The sequence below is a fragment of the Pongo pygmaeus genome, chromosome 2 (genome assembly GCF_028885625.2).
Source record: "Pongo pygmaeus isolate AG05252 chromosome 2, NHGRI_mPonPyg2-v2.0_pri, whole genome shotgun sequence".
Lineage (NCBI taxonomy): Eukaryota > Metazoa > Chordata > Mammalia > Primates > Hominidae > Pongo > Pongo pygmaeus.
The window spans coordinates 88964490-88987137 of record NC_085930.1 but is presented as its reverse complement, the minus strand read 5'-3'; the positions used below and the strand labels follow the sequence as shown (position 1 = coordinate 88987137).

The window sequence follows — 22648 nt, the reverse complement described above, 5'->3', positions numbered from 1 at the left end:
TTATAAATTACCCAGTCTCAGGTATGTCTTTATTAACAGTGTGAGAACAGACTAACACAGTCACCTCTGAGATTAGGTTATAAAAGGGTGTCACTTCCATCTTGCTGTCATTTTCTTTCAGGCTCTTTCCACTTGCTTACTCTGAGGAAGCAAGTTGCCATGTCATGAACTGCCCTATGTAGAGATCCAAGGGACCGAGGGCAGCTTCCTGGCCAACAGCCCCGAATTCTGCCAACGACCACAGGGTGAGCTTGGAAGCAGATCCCTCTCCAGTCAGCCTAGAAATGACTACAATGCTGGCCAACATCTGATTGTAGTCTACATAGTCTGTGACCTTCAGGGTCTCTAAACTATACCTGGATTCCTGATCCACAGATACGATGAGACAGTAAATGTGTGTTGTTGTAAGCTGCTAAGTTTCAGGGTGATTTGCTATGCAGCAATACATAACTAATACACCATTATATAGGTAGCTCATTTAACTAATCTACTATTAAGGGGCATTGGGTTATTTCTAAGACTTTGCTATTGAAAAGAATGCTACAATACACTTCTATTAGTCCTACTATATTTTAAGGAAATTATTTTTAAGTTACACTTAAAAATCTATGATTTTAAGAATTAACAAATTGCCCATTGCCGAGATGGAGACCACTTTTTTTTTTTTTGAGATGGAGTCTCGCTCTATCACCCAGGCTGGAGTGCAGTGGTGCTATCTTGGCTCACCGCAACCTTCACCTCCCAGATTCAAGTCATTCTTCTGTGTCAGCCTCCCGAGTAGCTGGGATTACAGGCATGCACCACCACACCCAGCTAATTTTTGTATTTTTAGTAGAGACGGGGTTTCGCCACATTGGCCAGGCTGGTCTTGAACTCCTGACCTCAAGTGATATGCCTGCCTTGGCCTCCCAAAGTGATTACAGGTATGAGCCACTACACGTGGCCCCAGAGGTGGAGAACACTTTTGCAAATACTGAGTACTACCAATTTTTTCATCACTCGATAGATGAAAAAAATTCCCATTGATCTTTTAATGTATATTTCATTGATTATGAAATAAACTGGGTGTAATTCATTTGCTTGTCATTTCGTTTAAGTTTTCTAGAAACTGCCTGTGTCTTTTCACCATATTTCTTTCTTTTTCCTTTTATTCTCATTCTCTTTCTTTCTTCTTTATTCTGACTGTTCTTTTATTTTTCTTCAGCAAACATTTTTTTTAAAAGCAAGTTATTTATCTTTGTAAATGGAAATAATGCCTTAATCTGGCAAATGTGTGGAGAACATTTTTCTCCCAGTTTAGAATTTATCTTTGGACTTTGTTTATGGATTTATTTTTTCATATATATAGATATTTTATTTTTATATGGTTAAACTTTTATCTTTTCTTCCTTATAACTTCTGAGTTTTGCATAATTTCTAAAAAGATGTTCTTACTCAAAGATGCTGCCAATGAGAATGATGATGGTGTTGCCAGAGGGAGGAAGAGAGGAGGAGGACGATAAATACTTGCTTTATATAATATATTATGTGCCGGTTACTGTTCTATGAACTTTGTGCATATTTCACTTAATCCCTGAATTACCCTGTAAGGGAAGTACCATTATAACCCCAACTGACAAACGAGGAAACTGAGGTCTAGAGAGAAGTAAGTTAACTTGTCTAGATTTTAGAGGCTGTGCTCTTTACCATCATGCACTTGCAAAGGCTGTTTTTGATGCTGTTCCTCGTGGATTTTATGCCAACACAGAGCACTTTGGTCTTTGTGACCGCAAAGCCAACTCCATTTCTTGGGTGCCAGGGGTAATTATAATGCTTTTTCATGACCAAAGAAGTCTTTTATTCCATAGAAAAATGGAGCCATAAATGATTTAGCACACACAAGGAGGCAGAAATGGAAATCGTTGCTGAAAACCAGCTCTTATCTGAGCGATGAATTGGGGCTGGAACAAGAAGCGTGGCCTTTCAGAATTGCTCACATCCTATACCAATTAAGTGTTTGGGGAAGCTGACAATGGCTTCCTGATGTGGAAATCACTTTGAAACATGTAGGCTGGTAGTTAAAGCCATTAGTTCCTCTTGGGCTTCAAGGACAACTACAAAGAAAATATTTTGTAAATTGCGCAAGAAGCATGCATTTGGCAACCCCTGGGTTAGCCCGAACTGGTCAAGCAATTGCTTTTAACACTATTTCCTAAATGGACTAATACCTGGTGGGGAGATAGAAAACAAACCTCACTTCAGAAAGACAACTTAGAGCTCCTTAAAAGCTGCAGGTCTCTCTGCCTCAGACAACCATTGAGAGAAGAGCTACGCTCTTTCCTTGGACAAAGAGTTTTCATTTCAGTCTCAAGATTGAGGGGATGCAAATAAGCCCAGCACTTCTTGCCTGACCTTTCCTTGTTGAAAAGCTCCTGCATCATTCTCAGCAAACTATCACAAGGACAAAAAACCAGACACCACATGCCCTCACTCATAGGTGGGAATTGAACAATGAGAACACCTGGACACAGGAAGGGGAACATCACCCACCGGGGCCTGTCGTGGGGCGAGGGGATGGGGGAGGGATAGCATTGGGAGAAATACCTAATGTAAATGACGAGTTAATGGGTGCAGCACACCAACATGGCACATATATACATATGTAACAAACCTGCACGTTGTGCACATGTACCCTAGAACTTAAAGTATAATGATTAAAAAAAAAAAAAAAAAAAAAAAAAGAGCTCCTGCAGAAAGCCCAGAAGGACACCCAGGCAGGCATTTCTAGGTGCCTTGAAGTCATATTGAAAGCTGAGATACAAAGAGCAAGAGAATAGGAGGCAAGTCGAAGTCACTAACTGGAAAATTGCTTTATCTGGAGTTCTCAGGGGCCTATGGCTCTTAACCAGTGGCAGCTAATAAGAAATATAGTTGAGCGCTCACCGGAAATGTTCCAGTCGGGACTAATTTTCTTTCTTTCTCTGCTTGCTCTTGTGAAGCAAGGTTATAAATTTTCTCTTCTGTGAGGAAGCTTGCTGGTGTGAAAAGGCAGTGTGGCAAGAATGAGGAGGTGTTGGCTCTAGTCTTGGCACTGTGCTTTAACTACTTTAATGTCCTGGACACAGCTGCTTTGAATCACACCTACACTGAGCTGTTAAGACCCTGGTTTTGAGAGCTGACTCTCTTACTCTTTGATTCCCTCATCTTTAAAATGGGAATAAAAATAGCAGCTCCCTCAAAGAGCTATCATGAGGGTTCCACGAGAGGCCATGTGCAAAGCATTTACAAAGCTCCTGGCATGTTTCAGCTCAGGGTGAATGGTGCCCTCCAGAGTTGTGCAGAGGATCAGTTCTGGCCTGTCACATACTGCATTGGTCTAGGTCAGGGTTCTCCAGAGAAACAGAACTGACAGAATAGATAGAAATGGAGATAGATCTATCTCTAGGTTGATCTATCAATCTATCTATCTATATATCTATCTATCTAATCTATCTATATCTCTGTCTATCTATTATATCTATGGAGAGAGAGAGAGAAAAAGAGAGACTTTAAAGAATTGGCTCATGTGACTGTGGGGGCTGACAAGTCCAAAATCTGCATGGCAGATGAGCAGGCTGGCACCCCAGGGAAGAATTGGCATTTCAGCTACAGTCTAAAAGCCCCTGAAGACAGAACTCCTTCTTTCTTTGGGGACATCCATCTTTTTCTCTTAAGACCTTCAGTTGATAGGACGAGGCCCACCGACATGATGGAGGGTAATATGCTTTCCTCAAAGAGTACTGATTCAAATGTTAATCCCATCTAAAAAATGCCTTCACAGAAACATCTAGACTGGTGTTTGACCCAAAACTGGATACTATGGCCTATTCAAGTTGACACATAAAATTAACCATTACACATAGTAAGTGGTCTTCTATGGTCTAAATGTTCATGTCCCCCCAGAATTTGTATGTTGAAATACTTACTCCCTGAGGTGATGAGATTAGAAGATGGGGTTTTTGGAAGGTGATTAAGTCATAGGGGTAGAGCCCTCATGAATGGGATTAATGACCTTATGAATGATGCTTGAAAGAGACCTCTCATTCCTGCCATGTGAGGTTAGAATGAGAAGACGGCTGTCTATGAGAAAATGGGCCCTCACCTGACATTGAGTTTGCGACACATTGATCTTGGACTTTCCAGCCTCCAGAGCTGTGAGAAGTAAATTCCTATTTTGTGTGTTTTTTTAGTTTAGTTTTTTTTTTTTTTTTTGAGACAGAGCCCAGGCTGGAGCGCAGCAGTGCGATCTCGGCCCATTGCAACCTCTGCCTCCTGGGTTCAAGTGATTCTCCTGCCTCAGCCTCCTGAGTAGCTGGGATTACAGGTGCCCGCCACCAAGCCCGGATGATTTTTGTATTTTTAGTAGAGACAGGGTTTCACCATGTTGGTCAGGCTGGTCTTGAACTCCTGACCTCGTGATCCACCCATCTCAGCTTCTCAAAGTGCTGGGATTACAGGTGTGAGCCACAGCACCTGGCCAATTCCTATTGTTTATAAGCCACCCTATCTTGTTATAGTAGCCTGAACAGACTAAGTCATGGTCAATAAATGTAGTTAATATTCTTCTTATGATATAGTTATTATTTCTGTTGTTGCTGATCTATCTATACGCCCTTTTAGGCCCCTTTTAGTCTTGATATCTTCTGTTGAACAACATGCATCTGCATTTAGGGAAAGGAAACAGAAAGAACTGCAGTATTGTGCAAGCAAATGGAATCTGAGAAGGATATAAACGGGAAAATCCAGTTTTCTCAACACTTGGTCATGGAGTTGAGATGAAAGTTGGGCCAACACCTTCTCCATAATAACCTTTCCCAAACTAAAACACAGATTATATGTAGCATTTATGTATTACATAAACTTCAAATAGCTAAGAGATATTGAGTACTTACTATATACCAGCCAGTGTTCTGAATGTTTTAATTAACACAATGAGCTTCACAGCAACCATATGATGCGGGTGTCGGTGCCAATATGTTCCATCTCACTGATGAGGAAGGTGAGTCCAGGGAGTGTAGGGATCTTGTCCAAAGTCATACAACTAGGGAGCAGGGGGACCCAAATAAGCCACTGTGTCCTATTCTAGAGCCTGTAGGTCCTGACCACACGTCCAGCATGCAAAAAATTGGAGTGCTAAAGCAATGGGATGAGGGAACTTGCCACTGCCTAGAGACTCCACTGCTGTGTGGCAAGGACACTGTAAAGGTGAGTCTCTCTAGTGTGCATAAAGTTCTTTTGGAGAGCCTGCTAAAAACGTGGATTCTCAGGTCCCACCCCTAGAGAGACTGATTGAGTAAGGCTGGGGTATGTCCAGGATCCACCTGGGATCCCACTAAGTCTCCTGCTTTTGCCCTGGTCATGCCGGGGCTCAGAAGGCTCTCAGAGGTGCATCCATTCTGTGGAATTGTGAAGCTGAGCAATAAGCACTGAAGAAATATCCTGGCTCACTAAGAAAGATGAAGACAGCACTGCTACCAAGTATGCCCATGGAAGTTTCTGTACCTAATAATGACTAATGTACTAAAAGTGTGTCATAAGAGAGGTCTTATGAGCCTTGACAAAGTCATGAGAGACATCCAGAATTCAGTGTACCATCACCTAGCACTATAAGAGTTCTATGTCCCAGGAAGTATGTGTAAGAATGCAGAATACTTGTCAAGTTCAAAAGTCTTTGGATCAAAGCAGAAAGAGATTTGTATATAACAGCCACATACAAAATCAATCAAGCAATAAAATGGCTGCAGACTTTGGAATGTAGACAGAAAAATTAGGCAATACATGGAATATGAATTCAGGAACGTCGGCTATGGGAACATCCCTCGCTTGAAGTTAAGGGTCATTGATGTAAAGTCCAGCGTGGCTTGTCGGGGATTTGGACAGACCAGCATCTGGTTCTTATGTGTTTGCGGAAGGGGGAGTAGACAGAATAACGGCCTCCCAAGGATATCCATGTCCTAATCTCCAAAACCTGTATACATGCCTTTATATTACCTTACATGGCAAAAGAGACTTTGCAGATGTGATTAAGTTAAGGATCTTGAGATGGGAAGATGATCCTGGGGTACCCGGCAGGCCCAGGGGAATCACAAGGGTCCTTACAAGAGAAAGACAAATGAGTAAAAGCCAGAAAAAGGTGACATGATGATGGAAACAGAGGTCAGAGAGAGAGGGAGATTTGAAGATACTATACTGCTGGCTTTGCAGATAGAAGAAGGAGTCATTAGTCAAAGAATGCAGGCAGACAATAGAAGCTGAGAAGGGCAAGAAAACAGATTCTCCACCTAGAGCCTCCAGAGGGAACGCAGCCCTGCTGACCCATTTTAAATATCTGGCCTCCAAAACTGTAAGATAATAAATATGTGTTGTTTAAAGTCACAGAGATTTGAAGTAATCTGCTGCATCAACATAGGAAACCAATATAGAAGGTTTCCCTCAAATTTACATGGGATGATCTCATAGTTTCCTTAGATGGAGTAAAAAGAATTCCTCTGGTTGTCTTCCACCCCAGACCTGTGCCCAAGGTAACCTCTGGCTCTACAATAGGTATATGAGCACACAACTTTTATTCATGCCAAGAGTGAGATCTGAGACATAAAAATCTTCAAAGACATCAGAAACATTAAGAAGAATATGTTAAAACTTAGTAGTTTATATTGTCATGATGTTAAAAATTTGAACGTTTATAGTGGCAGCTTATAATACCAGTTTAAAACGTGTCATTGAGTACTTGATTTAGATTTGTGATTTTAAGTCAAAACTATACTACATTAATTTTCTATTTTGGAATATTTTAAAGAACTTTAAGTCCATTGATTTACATAATATTCATATTCTATATATGTGTGTATTTATATATACACATACACACACACACACACACACACACACACACACATATATATGGTTCAAGCAGTTCTCCTGCCTCAGCCTCCCAAGTAGCTGGGATTACAGGTGCCCACCACCACGCCCAGCTAATTTTTGTATTTTTAGTAGAGACAGGGTTTCACCATGTTGGCCAGGCTGATCTCCAACTCCTAACCTCAGGTGATCTGCCCGCCTCGGCCTCCCAAAGTGCTGGGATTACAAATGTGAGCCACCGCGCCCGGCCTAAATCATGTAAGTATTCAGAAAGGTCTGCTGAGTGAGATAACTGAAGGACCTAAGACAGAAATATAATCTGTTAAATGCACAAATGTGATACAAAATATTTCAAGCCTTTTAATTAAGTCACAAATGAGACAAACATTAGTCGAAAGGTTTTTTTAAAGTAATTGAAGAAAACTATGCTAGTAAATACATAAAATGATAGAATTTGTAAGTTTGAATCAAAAGTTTAAGGAACAACTAGGTTTCTGAACTTGGAAATGTAATAAACTGAATATCAATTCTTTTTTACACCTAATACCATCCTTGACCACACTGTGACATCTCATATCAGTGGCCTATAAGGCATTTGATCCTAAGTCCAAACCAAGTGGCAGGATGCAAGCCACATATGACGATGTACATTTCTGTGCAAAGTCGCTTTTTCTTTCCCATTATAATTGGATGCCCTTCTTATTAGCACTTTGAATATTTGTTCCTTTTGTTCCTACTGGAAATCACTGGGGTGAATAATGTTGTAAAACCAGTTGATTGCCTACCTGGCAGACAAACATGCCCCTAGAGCTACAGCAAAAATTGCCTTCAAAACTTTTTTGGAAAAATCACTATTTGATATTTAAAAGAAAAAGTAATATTCATGGAAAAAGACTAACTTCCTGGTCTGGAGTTCTTGTTTAAAAGATGGGGCCTCGTTATGTCATCCAGACTGGAGTGCAGTGGCACAATCATGGCTCACTACAGCCACTAAATCCTGAGCTCAAGCAATCCTCCCAGTTTAGCCTCCCAAGTAGCTAGGACTACAGGCACGTGCCACCACACCTGGCTAATTTTTAAACTTATTTGTAGAGACAGGGTCTTTCTATCTTGCCCAGGCTGGTCTCAAACTCCTGGCCACAAGCAATCCTCCAACCTGGGATTATAAGCCTGAGCCACTGCATTTTGAGATGCATCTTGGAGTTATTCGTCTTTCTGAGGTACATATTAGAGGGGAGCAGTATCATCTTTTTAGGGCTTAGGACTTCTAAGGATCATAAGCCGCTTTGCAAAATCACCTCTAAGATGAGCAGAGCACTTGCTTGGGCAGCACATATACTAAAACTGGAGTTGTACAGGGAAGATTAGTGTGGCCGCTGTGCAAGGATGACACACGAATTCGTGAAGTGTTCCATATTACAAATTAAAATAAAATAAAATAAGCAGATTATCAGTGCAATGGTCCAGGCATACTAGAGCAAGACCTCTCCTGCCATCTGTTGGTGATAGGTGGTTTCCCATGCTCACCAAGGTTAGTGGCAGGCTTTGATGGGGACCCACAGCTTTGCTCATAGCTATGACGTTTGTAAAGAAGAAATGTCTGACCACCCTATTTAAAACAGCAACATGCTCACCCCATGGCATCTGGCATTCCCAATTCCTTTTCCCTATTTTATCTCTCTCTCTCTGATACTTCTCACCTTCTGACACACTAGTTTTGCTTGCTATTTTACACTTCTGTACCAATCAGAGCATAAAGAAAAATCAACGTGCCGAGGCAAAGGGAACCATGGCATCTTTGCACACTCTAGGGTATGAAAGTTCTTGGTGCTCAGGAAATGCCATCCCAGACCATGATGGTAGATGAGTGGCCATCATGGACAATATGGTCAGATTTATTACTGGAAAATAATTGCAGGGTGGTTTAGTTGTTGATTTGCTTGTTTTCTCTCTCTTCTGTCACTGCCAAAATGTAAGCTCCAAAGGGAAAGAGATTTTTGTAACTTTTGTTCACTGTTTGTGGCAGAAGCAACTAATTTCCTCAGTAACAATTCTCTCCTTCTTCCTTGTAGTAACAGACCCCCCCACCTCCACTTAGTACGAGCTGGGCATGTGGTGGCCAGCTGGAAAGTACGTTTCCCAGCCTCACTTGCAGCTAGGTGTGGCTATGCCAATAAAATATTGCCAATATGTTGTAAATAAAAATTATGCTTTACCTTCCCTGTCTTGCCTTCAAACAATTGCTGCCTTCCTGCAGACTGGATGCAGACCTTGCGAGGAGGAACCATATGAAGACAATGGCTTGAGAATGGCCAAGATACAAAACAGAAGGATCTTAGTCCTCCGATGTTATGGAGCAAAGTCACCTACCAGTCCCAGAATGCCTGCTACCTCTGGACAGCAAGAAAGAGAAATAAAAGTCTACCTTATTTTGGAGTCTCTTTGTTAAAGCCTTTGTTATGGACTGAATTTTATGCCCAGTCCTTACCCCCGAATTCCTATACTGAAGCCCTAACCCTAATGTGACTGTATTTGGAGATGCTTATAAGAAGGTAATGAAGTTTAAGCGAGGTCAGAAGGGCAGGCCTCTAACCTGATAGAAATGGTGAACTTGTTAAGAGGAGGAAGAGACACCAGAAATCTCTGTCTCTTTTTCTCAGGGCATACACACAGAGGAGAGGCAATGTGAGGACACAGGGAAAAGAGGCCTGTTTATAAGCCAGAAAGAAAGGCCTCCCCAGAAACCAACCCTGACACTACCTTGATCTTGGACTTCTAGCCTCCAGAATTGTGAGAGAATAAATTTCTGTTACTGATACCACCCAGTATGTGGTATTCTGCTAAGGCAGCCCGAGCAAACTCATGCTGTCTCTTAGCCTTGACCTTAACTGAAACTGCTGCACCCAGGCCTTAGATGAGTGCCTAAAAATTAGTAGATATGCAATGAATATTACTTGGTTAAAAAACAATATGCAAAGACAATATTTAATTTGTGCAGTGCTACACAAATATAAATGATTACTGGACTCTCATAAATTGTACATCTGTCTATTTATCCACCCACCCATTCATCTTTTTGTCACCCTGGTTGTGTTTACAACGAAAATAAAGTCTCATCTTTGAACTCTTACTGTTTCCTTCACTCCCACAGCCCATCCCAAATCTATCAGTTGTCAGCTCCTATTAATTTTACCACCTGTATCTCTCTATAGTTGTTTTTTTCCGTACAATTACAATGATCACCACTCCAGGTCTCATTTATCTCTGACTCTATAAATGCTTCCAAAACTTTCTCTCTTCAGTCTCTGTATTTGATCTATTGCAAAGACTTGTTATTGCCTCTTTCAAATTCATTTTGCTTTCTTTCCTAGGAACAGATGCCTCATTTTATTTTCTATGGCAATGTACTGTGTGAAACAACCCCATTTCCCCACTACTCCTACAGCCACATGACTAAATTCTGGCTAAGGAGATATAAGTAAAATTTGTTAGGTAAGGTTTCTGAAAAACCTCTTTAAAAGAACAATAGAGAACTGAAAATATGCCACTTTCTACCCTTTCCCCTACTCCTATTTTTTTTTTTTTTTTCCTGTCACCTGGAAATTTGGGAGTGATTGCTGGAGCTCTAGCAGTCATACTGAAATACGGAAGAATGAAGAGAGAAGGAGAAAGAGAAATGAACTCTGTCCCTGATGAAGTCATGGAGCTGCCATGCTAGTTCTGGATTGCCTACCTCCTACATAACAATGAAATACACTTTTTTTTTTTTTTTTTGAGACGGAGTCTCGCTTTCTCACCCAGGCTGGAGTGCAGCGGTGCAATGTCGGCTCACTGCAAGCTCCGCCTCCCGGGTTCACGCCATTCTCCCGCCTCAGCCTCCTGAGTAGCTGGGACTACAGGTGCCCGCCACCACGCCCAGCTAATTTTTTTTGTATTTTTAGTAGAGACGGGGTTTCACCATGTTAGCCAAGATGGTCTCTATCTCCTGACCTCGTGATCCGCCCGCCTCGGCCTCCCAAAGGGCTGGGATTACAAGCGTCAGCCACCGCGCCCGACCTGAAATACACTTTTAAATACGTAAGCCATTGCAGTCTGATCTCTAATTAGCTGATTAGGGAGCCCATTCCTTCACTGCTGTCAGCTTAAGCTTGCTGATGCACATATTGAGGGCAGCTATTTTGCAAGCAGTGATGCAGGGCTTAAAAGAATATGAGAAAACACTATCCTGGAAGGTAAGTGGGAAGACTATCAATAGCCTCATTTTACACGTGAAAAAACTAAGGCTCAAGATCATACAGTTAGTAAACACCAGAGAAAGGAAGAGAACTGAGGCCTCAAATGATGCTGAGTGATGGCAAGGGGTGGGACTTTGGTGTAAGCTCTGGGATTTGGAGATTGTACACAGGCACATGCATGTGTACACACACACACACACACACGTGTACACACACACACACACAATGGGTATTTGAGTGGATGCCTGCTTTTCTCATGCCTCCATCCTATCTCCCCTTTTCTCTTCTGGGAATCATCTCTTTTTCACTTGAAGCTGTTGATCACCTGACTCTAGACTGGCACAGGATCCCAGGCCCCTTGATATTGTGATTGGTCCAGAAGTGGTCATGTGACCCAATCAGAGCCAGAGTTCTTTGGAAGACGACTACTTACTCACTGTGTGTGAACTTGAGCCTATTTGTAACTCTAAGGCTCTGTCTCCTTACCATCAAATGAAGGTTTGTCTATTACCTGGTGTATTTTGTGTTTGTGAGGATGAGGTGAAACAATAAAAGTAAAAGGCCTGGCGTATGGTGGCTGTTCGATGATCATTTGCTTCTAGTAGACATGTTTAAAAACTCTCTTTTTTCCCTGGACACCATACAGGGTAGGAACTACACACAAAATGAACAATTAAGCACCCAAAGCCCACCTAAATATTTTGTTTCATTTGCTCATTTGTTTCCCAAGAGGGGTAAGTTCCCAGTTTCCAGAAGAACCACTTTAATTGACTTGCATTATGAAAAGACAGATCTTATGGACAAGCCCCATCCCTATCTGTCTCTAGAATGGCCATTGTAATAAATGAAATAAATAAAATCTTCACTTCTTCTTCATCTGGAAACTAGAGACATTTTTACTCCAACTTGACTCAAGAGTCCAGAAACTATGCAAAACACAAATGGTTTGGGTGTGGTGATGTATTTATTCATAATATATTTTCAGAACATATTAATAATGGAGAATAACACTTATTCATATACTGAATATAACTTTTCCTGGAGCACTCTAGATCTTGTTTGGAGTTGGAGAATACTGCCAGCCTTTTCCTAATCTCTTTGGTCTTTGGAAGTGGGCAGGGTTTCTCAAACCAAGTGTCTTCCACGGGCCATTGGCAAAGGCTTCCCTTCATCAACTTGGAAGGGCAGAAAGATCATGGCTTCAGCACTTCCATTTTGGAAAGAAGTAACAAAAAAGTGAATTAATGAATGATTGGAAAGACTCATAGCATTTTGTACTCCACAGTTCATTTCTTCACACAAACGTCCATTACTGCAGTGGGCATGAAAACTGGCAGGGTGTTAGGCTCATGGCCTGAAGAGAAGTCACGTCACCAGCCGATGTTTTCATGCAAAAGGCAATCGTGATGATTCAGAACCTGGTTTTGAACTTCTCCAGGTGTGCTCGTGAGCTGAAGGTCACGCCCATTCTGTGCATCCTCTGTCTTTCTACTGGTAAACTTGGATGTCATTTTAGAGTATCTTGGCAAAATGGTGAGAGGATCTCACTTTCCCAATATCACTCTGTAATGAGGCTGCTTGGGGGATCCTCCATTTGATTGTAGAGAGACCAAGGCACCGTAGGCTGAAGCAACGAATATTAACAACACTAACAACAATAAGGATAAAGTCCAAGTCTCTTCCAAAAAAGGCATATCCAAAAATAAGGGTAAAGAGCTGGTCTTATTTCATCCAAGTGATTCTGTGCACAGAAAATTGTCCTTCTGTTCCTCCCTTTCATTAAAAGTGTTTATATTTCTGAGTCAGATGATCATTTAAATACATACAATATTAGCACCAAGGCAGCATATTTTTTTCCCAGAGATCACATGAAACTGAATACTTATTTAACATAGTTAATAGTTGGTACAATCTGTGATATCACTAACATACTTATTGGCTGATACTTGCCTAGAAATGCCAAAAATACCTTTTATACAACTCTTATAGCACCTTGATGACGGCTAGATTGTTTTAAAAAAATTCATTTTAAAAAAGTAACAATAAAACATTTACAGATGAAAAGTAAACAATAGTGTACCGTGATAATGAAGGATCACTTTGTCATATTACTACATGCAAAGGCAGTCATAATAGAATCATTTTACGTACAAAAATATTACATCACAATAAATAATTTCAAACATAAATATTAAACTTTACATCATTAGGAGAGTCCACATATATACATACACACATATGTGTATATATGTATGTGTATATATGTATATATGTATATGTACACATTTACACACACACAAGCATACAAGTCACACACACACACACATGCACCCAAATTAAGGTGGAGGTATTGCATTACTATCCTTCATCCATCCCATAATGGCTTCCTCTTCAAAGCACCTGAAATAAACAAACCACAAAATATAAACCTACTGCCTCAAATGCCGTAAGTCAGGAATAGGCAACTGATAAATTTTTACATATAGAATTTAACATTAACACTTATTATTTTCTCTAGATTTTATTTTTATTTTTTCTGAGTCACAGTCTCACTCTGTCACCGAGGCTGGAGTGCAATGGCATGATCATGGCTTGCCGCAGCCTTGACCTGCTGGGCAAGCAATCCTCCCATCTCAGCCTCCCAAGTAGCTGGGTCTACAGGTGCAAACCATCATGCTCAGCTAATTAAAAATGGTTTTTGTTTTTTTTTTTTTGGAGAAATGGGAGTCTCACTATGTTGCCCAGGCTGGTCTCAAAATCCTGGACTCAGGTAATCCTCCTGCCTCAGCCTCCTAAAGTGGTGGGATTATAGGCATGAACCACCAAGCTGGCCCTAGATTTTAAAAGTAATGTTTGTTTGCTATAAGAAACATGGAGGTTTCAGGGAAGTAATATAGAATAAAATTTAAAAACCCGCTAGCCTGAAATCCCCCCACCTGAGATAACTGCTCTTCATATATTGGTATTTTGGTATTTCCTTCTAGTCTTTTTTCTATAAATATATGTTTATATATGTAAATATTGTATATATGTATATATGTGCTATATAAAATTTATCTTCTTAGATACAAACTATATAAAGTACATATATAATAGTGATCTCTAGTGGATACCTGCTGATTTTTGCATGCCTCCATCCCATCTCCCCCTTTCTGATAACAAAATGCCTTCTTGTCCTTTGGGAACCATCCCTCTTCCAACTGAAGCTGTCAATCACCTGACTGTAGGTGGGTACAGGATCTCAGATCCTTGGATGTTGTGATTTGTTCAAAAGTGACCATGCGACCTAACCAGAGCTAAACAGAGTTATTTTGCAGAAGGCATGCTAGGGGATGAGTGTTTATTTGAATCATAAGTTGGAAGAATGATGTAATCCTAGAGCTGCCCAGGACCATGGTGTTGGGGGCAAAGATCTGCCTGAGAATGAAGCCATTTAAGAGGCTGGTTGATGAAGAAAGAAAGAGTACTGATGACTGAACTTCTGGATCTAGCCATGCCTGAAGCTAGCATACTTCTTGGATATCTCAGTTACTTAAGATAATAAATTTCCTTCATTTGGTTAGCTCCTTGTAACAGAAATAATCCTAAATATCAAATAGGTACTCTTGTATCAGGATTTTCAAGAGCCTTACACGGTAATGGGCTACTGGAAGCTTGAGGGAAGATGCAGGAGGGTCACATGAATTGGTTGAGCTTATCCCTTGCAGCTGAAGACACTGGGATGATAAAAAGAGTGACCAGTTCCGTCTTTTACTCAGCAGAAGAATCACTTTCTGGCATAATGTACTCAGGTCAGGGATTGCCGAACTTTAACATGCATGACCCCCGTGGACTTTGTTAAAATGCAGATTCTGATTTCACAGGTATAGGGTGAGGCCTGACATTGTGCATTTCTAACAAGTTCCTAGGTAAAGCTGATCGAGCTGATTCTTGGAACACACTATGAGTAACAGGGGTGTGGCACAATGGAGTGATTAAGAGCACTGGCTTTAGTGTAGGACACTCTGAGTTCTGCCGAGGGAATTTATCATTACCTTTTCTTTTTTTTTTTTTTTGAGACAGAGGCTTACTCTGTCACCCAGGCTGAAGAGCAGTGGCGTGGCATCGTCTTGGCTGACTGCAACCTCTGCCTGCCTCCCAGGTTAAAGCGATTCTCCTGCCTCAGGCTCCCAAGTAGCTAGGACTACAGGCATGTGCCAACACACCCAGCTGAATTTTGAATTTATAGTAGAGATGAGGTTTCACCATGTTGGCCAGACTGGTCTCGAACTCCTGACCTCAAGTGATCTGCCTGCCACAGCTTCCCAAAATGCTAGAATTACAGGCATGAGCCACCGTGCCCAGCCTCATCATGATCTTAAGCAAGTTGCTTAATTGTTGTGGGCCTCAGCTTCCTCATATGTAAAATAGCAGCTCCTCCACACAGTTTTGTTGTGAGGATTCAATGAAATATTGCTCAACAAATGCCATTGTGGTTTTACTATTACATTCTTGGGATGTATTTCTCAAAGGATGAGCTGTGATTCACTTGCATTAGAATTCTGTGTATTAAAATTACAGATCCCTGAATCTACCAGAGACCTAATCAAGCAGGACCCCTAGAGATGCAGGCCAATAAACAGCCTTTTAAATAAGCTCTGCAAAGAGCTGGTACCAATCCTATTGAAACAATTTTTAAAAAATCAAAGAAGAGATATTCCTTCCTAACTCATTCTATGAAACCTCTATCATCCTGATACCAATACCTGGCAAAGACACAACAAAAAAAGAAAACTACAGACTAATATCCCTGATGAACACTGACATGAAAATCCTCAACAAAATACTAGCAAACTGAATCCAGCAACATACCAAAAAGATAATCTACCATGATCAAGTGGACTTTATTCTTGGCAGGCAAGGATCATTCAACATATGCAAATCAATAAATGTGATTCACCACACAAACAATTAAAAACAAAAACAATATGACCACATCAATAGATGCAGAAAAAGCATTAGATAAAATCCAACATCCCTTCATGATAAAAACCTACAAGGCATAAGACATCAAAAGAACATACCTCAAAATAATAAAAGCCATCTCTAACAAACCCACAGCCAGTATCATACTTAATAGGCAAAAGTTGGAAGCATTCCTCCTAAGAATTGGAACAAGACAAGAATGTGTACTCTCACCACTCCTATTCAACATAGTATTGGAAATCTTAGCCGGAGCAATCAGGCAAGAGAAAGAAAGAAAAGACATCAAAACAGGAAAAGAGGAAGTCAAATTATCTTCCTTCACTGACAATATGATTCTATACAGAGAAAACCCTAAATATTCCACCAAAAGATTCCTAGACCTGAAAAATGACTTCAGTAAATTTTCAGGGTGCAAAATAAATGTACAAAAATCAGAAGCATTTCTATACACAAATAACATTCAAGCTGAGAACCAAATCAAGAATGCAATCCAATTTACAATCACCACAAAAAGAATAAAATACCTAGGAATACATCTAACCAAGCAAGTAAAAGAGCTCTACAAGGAGAATTATAAACATTGCTTAAGGAAATCATAGATGACACAAATAGAAAAACGTTCCATGCTCATCTATTGGAAGAATCAATAGCATTAAAATGTCCATACTGCCCAAAGAAATCCACAGATTCAACAAAATTCCTATCAAATTACCAATGTTATTCTTTACAGTGTTAGAAGAAGAACTATTCTAAAATTGATATGGAACCAAAGCAGAGTCTAAAAGCGAAAGCAATCCTAAGCAAAAAGAACGAAGCCAGAGGTATCATATTACCGGACTTCAAACTCTACTCTAAGGCAGCAAACTAAAGGTAACCAAAACAGCATGGTACTGGTACTAAAGTAGACATATAAATTAATGGAACAGAATAAGGAACCCAGAAATAAAGCTATACATCTATAACCAACTGGACTTCAACACACTCAACAAAAATAAACAATGGGGAAAGCATACCCTATAATAAATGGTGCTGGAAAAACTGGCTAACCATACACAGAAGAATGAAATTGAACTCTTACCTCTTACCATATACAAAAAATAACCAGGATACATTAAAGACTTAAATGTAAGACTTCAAACCAGAAAAATTCTAGAAGAAAACCCAGGAAATACTCTTCTGAACATTGGCCTAGGCAAACAAATTATGACTAAGTCCTGAAAAGCAAATGCAACAAAATGAAAATTGATAATGGAGATCTAACTAAACTAAAGAGCTTCTGCACATCAAAAGAAACTATCAACAGAATAAATGGACAACCTACAGAATAGGAGAAAACATTTTTAACCTATACATTTGATAAAGGAATAATATCCAGAATCTATAAGGAACTGAAACAAATCAACAAGAAAAAAACAAATAACCCTATTAAAAAGTGGGCAAAGGACATGGACAGACACTTCTCAAAAGAAGACACACAAGCAGCCAACAAATATAAGAAAAAATGCTGAACATCACTAATCATCACAGAAATGCAAGTCAAAACCACACTGAGATAACATCTCATGCCAATCAGAATGGCTATTCTTAAAAAGTAAAAAGATAACAGATATTGGTGAGATTGCAGAGAAAAATGGAATACACTGTTGGTGGGACTGTAAATTAGTTCAACCTCTGTGAAAAGCAGTTTGGAGATTTCTTAAAGAACTAAAAATAGAACTACCATTTGACCCAGCAATCCATTACTGGGTATATATCAAAAAGAAAATAAATCATTCAACCAAAAAGACACCTGCACTCATGTTTATTGCAGCACTATTCACAATAGCAAACGTGGAATCAACCTAGGTACCCATTAATGGTGGACTGGATTTTAAAAATGTGGTCTGTATACATGATGAAATACTATGCAGCCATAAAAAATAATGAAATAATGTCTTTTGCAGCAATATGGATGCAGCTGGAGGCCATTTTCCTAAGTGAATTAACACAGAAACAAAAAAATCAAATACCATATGCTCTTGCTTATAAGTGGGAGTGGAACACTGGGTACACATGGACATAAAGTTTGAAATAATGGACACTGGTGACTCCAAAAGGGAGGAGGAAGGGAAGGGAAAACTATTTATTGGATACTGCTTTCACTATTTGGGTGATGGGTTCAAACGAAGCCTACATCTCAACACACTATATCAGTGTAACAAACTTGCACATGTACCTCCTGAATCTAAAATCTAAAAGCAAATAAATAAATAGGCCAGCTCTGTAGAGGGGAATCCATGTCTAATGGCAGAGAACTGATGGCTTCAGTCACGTGAGGACAGAGGAGCAGGAGATAAAAAGGCAGAACAGTATTGGGTCAGCTTCAAGATGCTTAACTGTAACCCGGCCTGATCCTCCCACATTTGCTCATATAGGCTACAGAAAAAAATAAAAGACAGACAGACAGACAGACAGACAGACATAGGACTACTTACCTTAGCTATAAAACTCGCACCTCCAGGCCAGTACCAGACGATGGAGTGCATTTCCCACAGTAACCGCCGCATTTCCCTATGACTCGGGTACCATCCTGCAAGGAGATACATCATGTTAGCCTACCTGCTTGGTTAATGCTTTCAGGGCCTGCACTGGCTTTTTGGGAAAACGTTCTTATACAGACAGTAAACAGGCCTTCTGAACTGACGTGAAGCCCAACATACTCACCATAGTCTAAAGCAGGGGCTGGCAAACTTCAGCATGTGAGCCAAATCCAGCCCACCACCTGTTTCTGTATGGCTTGCAAGCTAAGGATGATTTTTATATTTTTAAATAATTGAGAAAAAGTAAACCAAAAATAATATTTCTTGACACATAAAATCATATGAAATTCAAATTTCAGTGTCTATTAATAAAGTTTTATTGGAATACAGCCACATTCATTAGTTTACCTGATGTCTACAGCTGCTTTCATGCTGCAAAAAAAGAATTGAGTCTCAGCTTCATACTCATTCTTGGTGCACAACAAATCACAGTGACATTGTTTTAATTTGAGAGTGTTTTGAGTGATGTGTGTATTGCTAGATCATTACAATTTATGTGCTTATTACCAGTGTATACCATTATGACAAATCAAGAAAAGAAGAGAAAGGTAGACTTTGAATGTTGCACTTTTAAGGTACAATGGCATGTGGATTATTTTGTTATCACATTTAGATGACAAAGGATTGTGATTATTATGAAATGACACTATAGCTGTGCTAAAAGAATACAATATATACCATCACCAAACTAAATACTCATCACAATATTCCCAACTCACAGAAAACCAATGGTCAAAAATTCAGAAAATTTAAAATATAAAATAAAAATAAAAAACATGAAAATGAGTAAGTTTCCAAGTTGCTCATTTGTTAGCCAAGCAAGGAAAACAATTTACCAATGGTGAGTTCATTAAATCCTGTTTAATAGCAACATCTGAGGGAATGTGTCCAGAGAAAACAAACTTAACTACCCTTTTGGCAAGGACTATTGCTTGAAAAGCTAATAACATTGGGAACCACATTAATAGTCAATTGAAAAACAAAGCAGATTATTTTGAGTGGTTTTCACTGGCTCTTGATGGGTCCACACATATTACTGATGTTATTCAGGTGTTATCATTTCTTTGAGGAGAAAATGCCCAGTCTGAAGTGACTAAAGAATTAGACTCTATGAAGAGTCTAGTGGAACTAGTGGAATAGTGGAATAATTTGTGGAATAGTGGAATAGTTTACGGAACAAGTACAGGTGAGAATATTTCAAAAAGGTTGGGAAAGAACTGCAGAACAACTGAAGTGGAATCTGCTAAGATGTGTTGACAACTGATGGTAGTAAAAATATGTGTGGAGCATAAAAAGCTTTAATTGGACAAATTTACAAAGCTTGTGAAACTGTTAGATGTTTAAAGCCTATGGTTATTCACTGTATTATTCATTTGTGGGTACTTTGTGGAAAATATTTGACCTATCAAGTGCTATAGAACTAGTAGTATCAATAGTGGACTTTATTTTCTACCACGGACTTACCCATCATCCATTTTGTGAATTTTTTGTCAGAACTGAAAGCTCAATACCTTGACTTGTCTTACTACACAACAACTTGATGGCTTAGCAGTGGGGTAAAGTTTTATTTTGATTTTTGAGCTCAGGGTCAAGATTAAAATATTTTGAACTACAACTGCTCTCAATCACTGTAATTCAACACTTAATGGCTCTGAATATTAGCTTTTGCTTCAGAGTTGATCATGTTTCTTAATGGATTGTACCTAAAATTACAAGGCAAAACTGTTCTTATAGGCAAAACTTATACTGTGATAAAGTAATTTCATTGATAATACTGTTTGGATCACAAGTAATGTTAGATTGTTTTATACACTTCCCATGCTGTCAAAAGTTAAAACAGGAAATGACTTCTCTATTACACACAAATTTAAAGTGGATATATTTTCTGAGCTTAAACTGCAGTTCCAGCACTGTTTTTCAGACTTTGATATAAATGCAAAGGAAATCTTTATATGTCAAAATCCATTTAACTAGCAATTGAGGAGCTTCAATCTCATTTTCAATTGCAAGTGATCAATATGCAATGTAGTGACATGCTAAAAGGCAACTATCAAGAGAAAACTCTAATAGAATTATATACGTGCCTGCCAAGCCATGAATATGCTTAATTAACATTATATGGTTATGGACAGATATCAGTGTTTGGCAATATCAATGCATGTAGAAAGGCATTTGGAAAGATTTAAATACATAATATCTCATTTCAGGTCAGCATTAACAGATAAACATTTACAATCTATTTTGATAATAGAGAACACTAATTAAGCGAAATATTTTCCTCCCCAATATCCCATTCATCTCCTCAGGTGATCTGTATTAGAAACAGCTATACTCAGTTATTATGATTGTATTCTGAATTTGACCAATAAAACAATTTTGTGCAAATTTGTTTTCTCTCTTGACATACAAATATATCATTGATTTTGCCTCTTGGCCCTTCAAGACTAAAATCTTTACTATCTGGCACTTTGTAGACAAAGTATGCTAACTCCTAGTCTAAAGACCTGCGTTCCATAGAGTCTGTCTTTGCCTCTGCAGATTCATCTGGTACCATTCTGTACTCAACACATGCATTTCTTTTGGTTGTTCTTCTGATATGTCCCATACATTACAAGGCCTTTGCATGTGCCATTCTCTCTGATTGGAGTTCTCCTCTCTCTCCCTCTCTGTGCATACTGTACCACCTCAATTTTGGCCTGTTAAATTCTTCAGAACTCAGTTCAAAGCCCATTTCTTCTGAGAAACTGTCCTGACCTGGTTATCTGCTGCAAAGCACCCTGTAATTGGGTAATTCTTTCTTTAACATCTGTCTTCCTACTGGAATGTCAGCTCCATTATGACAAGACCAATATCTTGTTAAAACCTGGGAGTATCCAGAACCTACCACAGTGTGTGGCTCATAATGATATGAAATATACATTTGTTAAATGAATGAATGAATGAAAGGCTGAAGCTGAATTCTTCTTTTGGAAGTGTAGTTAAGAATGCCCTGCTCATCAGTTCCCCTTATGCTTTACCATGCTATGAAAAAGTCCTTGTTTAATTATGGCCTCATATTCCATTTTGTATAATTACCACGTCACATAATTCCACCCCTCCACCCTCTGCACCTGCACAATATTTCATATTTTCCACTTCTGGAAATAACACTATGATGAACATATTTGTGACTACATTTTAGGATTTTTTGGGATGACATTCTCAGAACTAAGTCAAAAGTCATGAAGATTTGCTTCACACAGCTGAACTAAGAAAGCCTCTTGAAAACAATGGATAATCTCATTGTAAAAAAGAAAGATGAATACAAAAATATAATTAGAAGAAATAAGTTACAGTATTTTATTTTTATTTTTTTTGAGACAGAGTCTTGCTCTTGTCAGCCAGGCTGGGGTGCAATGGCGCAATGTCGGCTCACTGCAACCTCCACTTCCCGGGTTCAAGCAATTCTCCTGACTCAGCCTCCTGAGTAGCTGGGATCACAGGTGTGCACTACCATACTTGGATAATTTTTGTATTTTTAGTAGAGACAGGGTTTCACCATGTTGGCCAGGCTGGTCTCGAACTCCTGACCTCAACCGATCTGCTGAGATTACAGGCGTAAGCCACCGTGCCCAGCCAAGTTATAGTATTTAATAGTACAGTAGAAAAATTATATTTAACAATATAATATATAAATATAATAAACATTTATATAAAATTTATGTATAAAATTTATATATATTTTATATATTTAATATATTTATATAATATAATATATAGTATAATGTAATATAATCTTATGTGTGATATGCTATACTATATATTATAATAAAATAATACAATATATAGTATTATATATTAATATATTATAAATATATTTACTATAGATAGTTAACAATAATTAGTTATATATTTCATAATAGCTAGAAGAGAAGAATTGTAATGTTCTCACCTCAAAGAAAAGATAAATGTTTGAGGTGTTGGGTATCCCACTTACCCTGATTTGATTATTAC

At 39.1% G+C, this 22648-nt stretch overlaps 1 protein-coding gene and 1 non-coding gene across 4 annotated transcripts in view; one reads left to right on the top strand and one right to left on the bottom strand.

Moving 5' to 3' along the window:
• Positions 1-8194: 8194 nt before the first annotated feature.
• Positions 8195-8297, top strand: LOC129034359 (U6 spliceosomal RNA). Its single transcript, XR_008501858.1, has one exon. It is a non-coding gene; the product is annotated as a U6 spliceosomal RNA (small nuclear RNA).
• Positions 8298-12056: 3759 nt separating this feature from the next.
• The window catches only part of ADAMTS9 (ADAM metallopeptidase with thrombospondin type 1 motif 9), a 172007-nt gene continuing 161415 nt past the window's right edge, over positions 12057-22648 (bottom strand). For all 3 annotated transcript variants that reach the window (XM_063661878.1, XM_054483816.2, XM_054483817.2), the window contains 2 exons: positions 18551-18645; positions 12057-13511 (listed from right to left, as the gene is read on the bottom strand). In XM_063661878.1, coding sequence (XP_063517948.1) covers positions 18556-18645 — 90 coding nt within the window. In that variant the 3' untranslated portion in view covers positions 12057-13511; positions 18551-18555. The remainder of the gene's footprint in view (positions 13512-18550; positions 18646-22648) is intronic.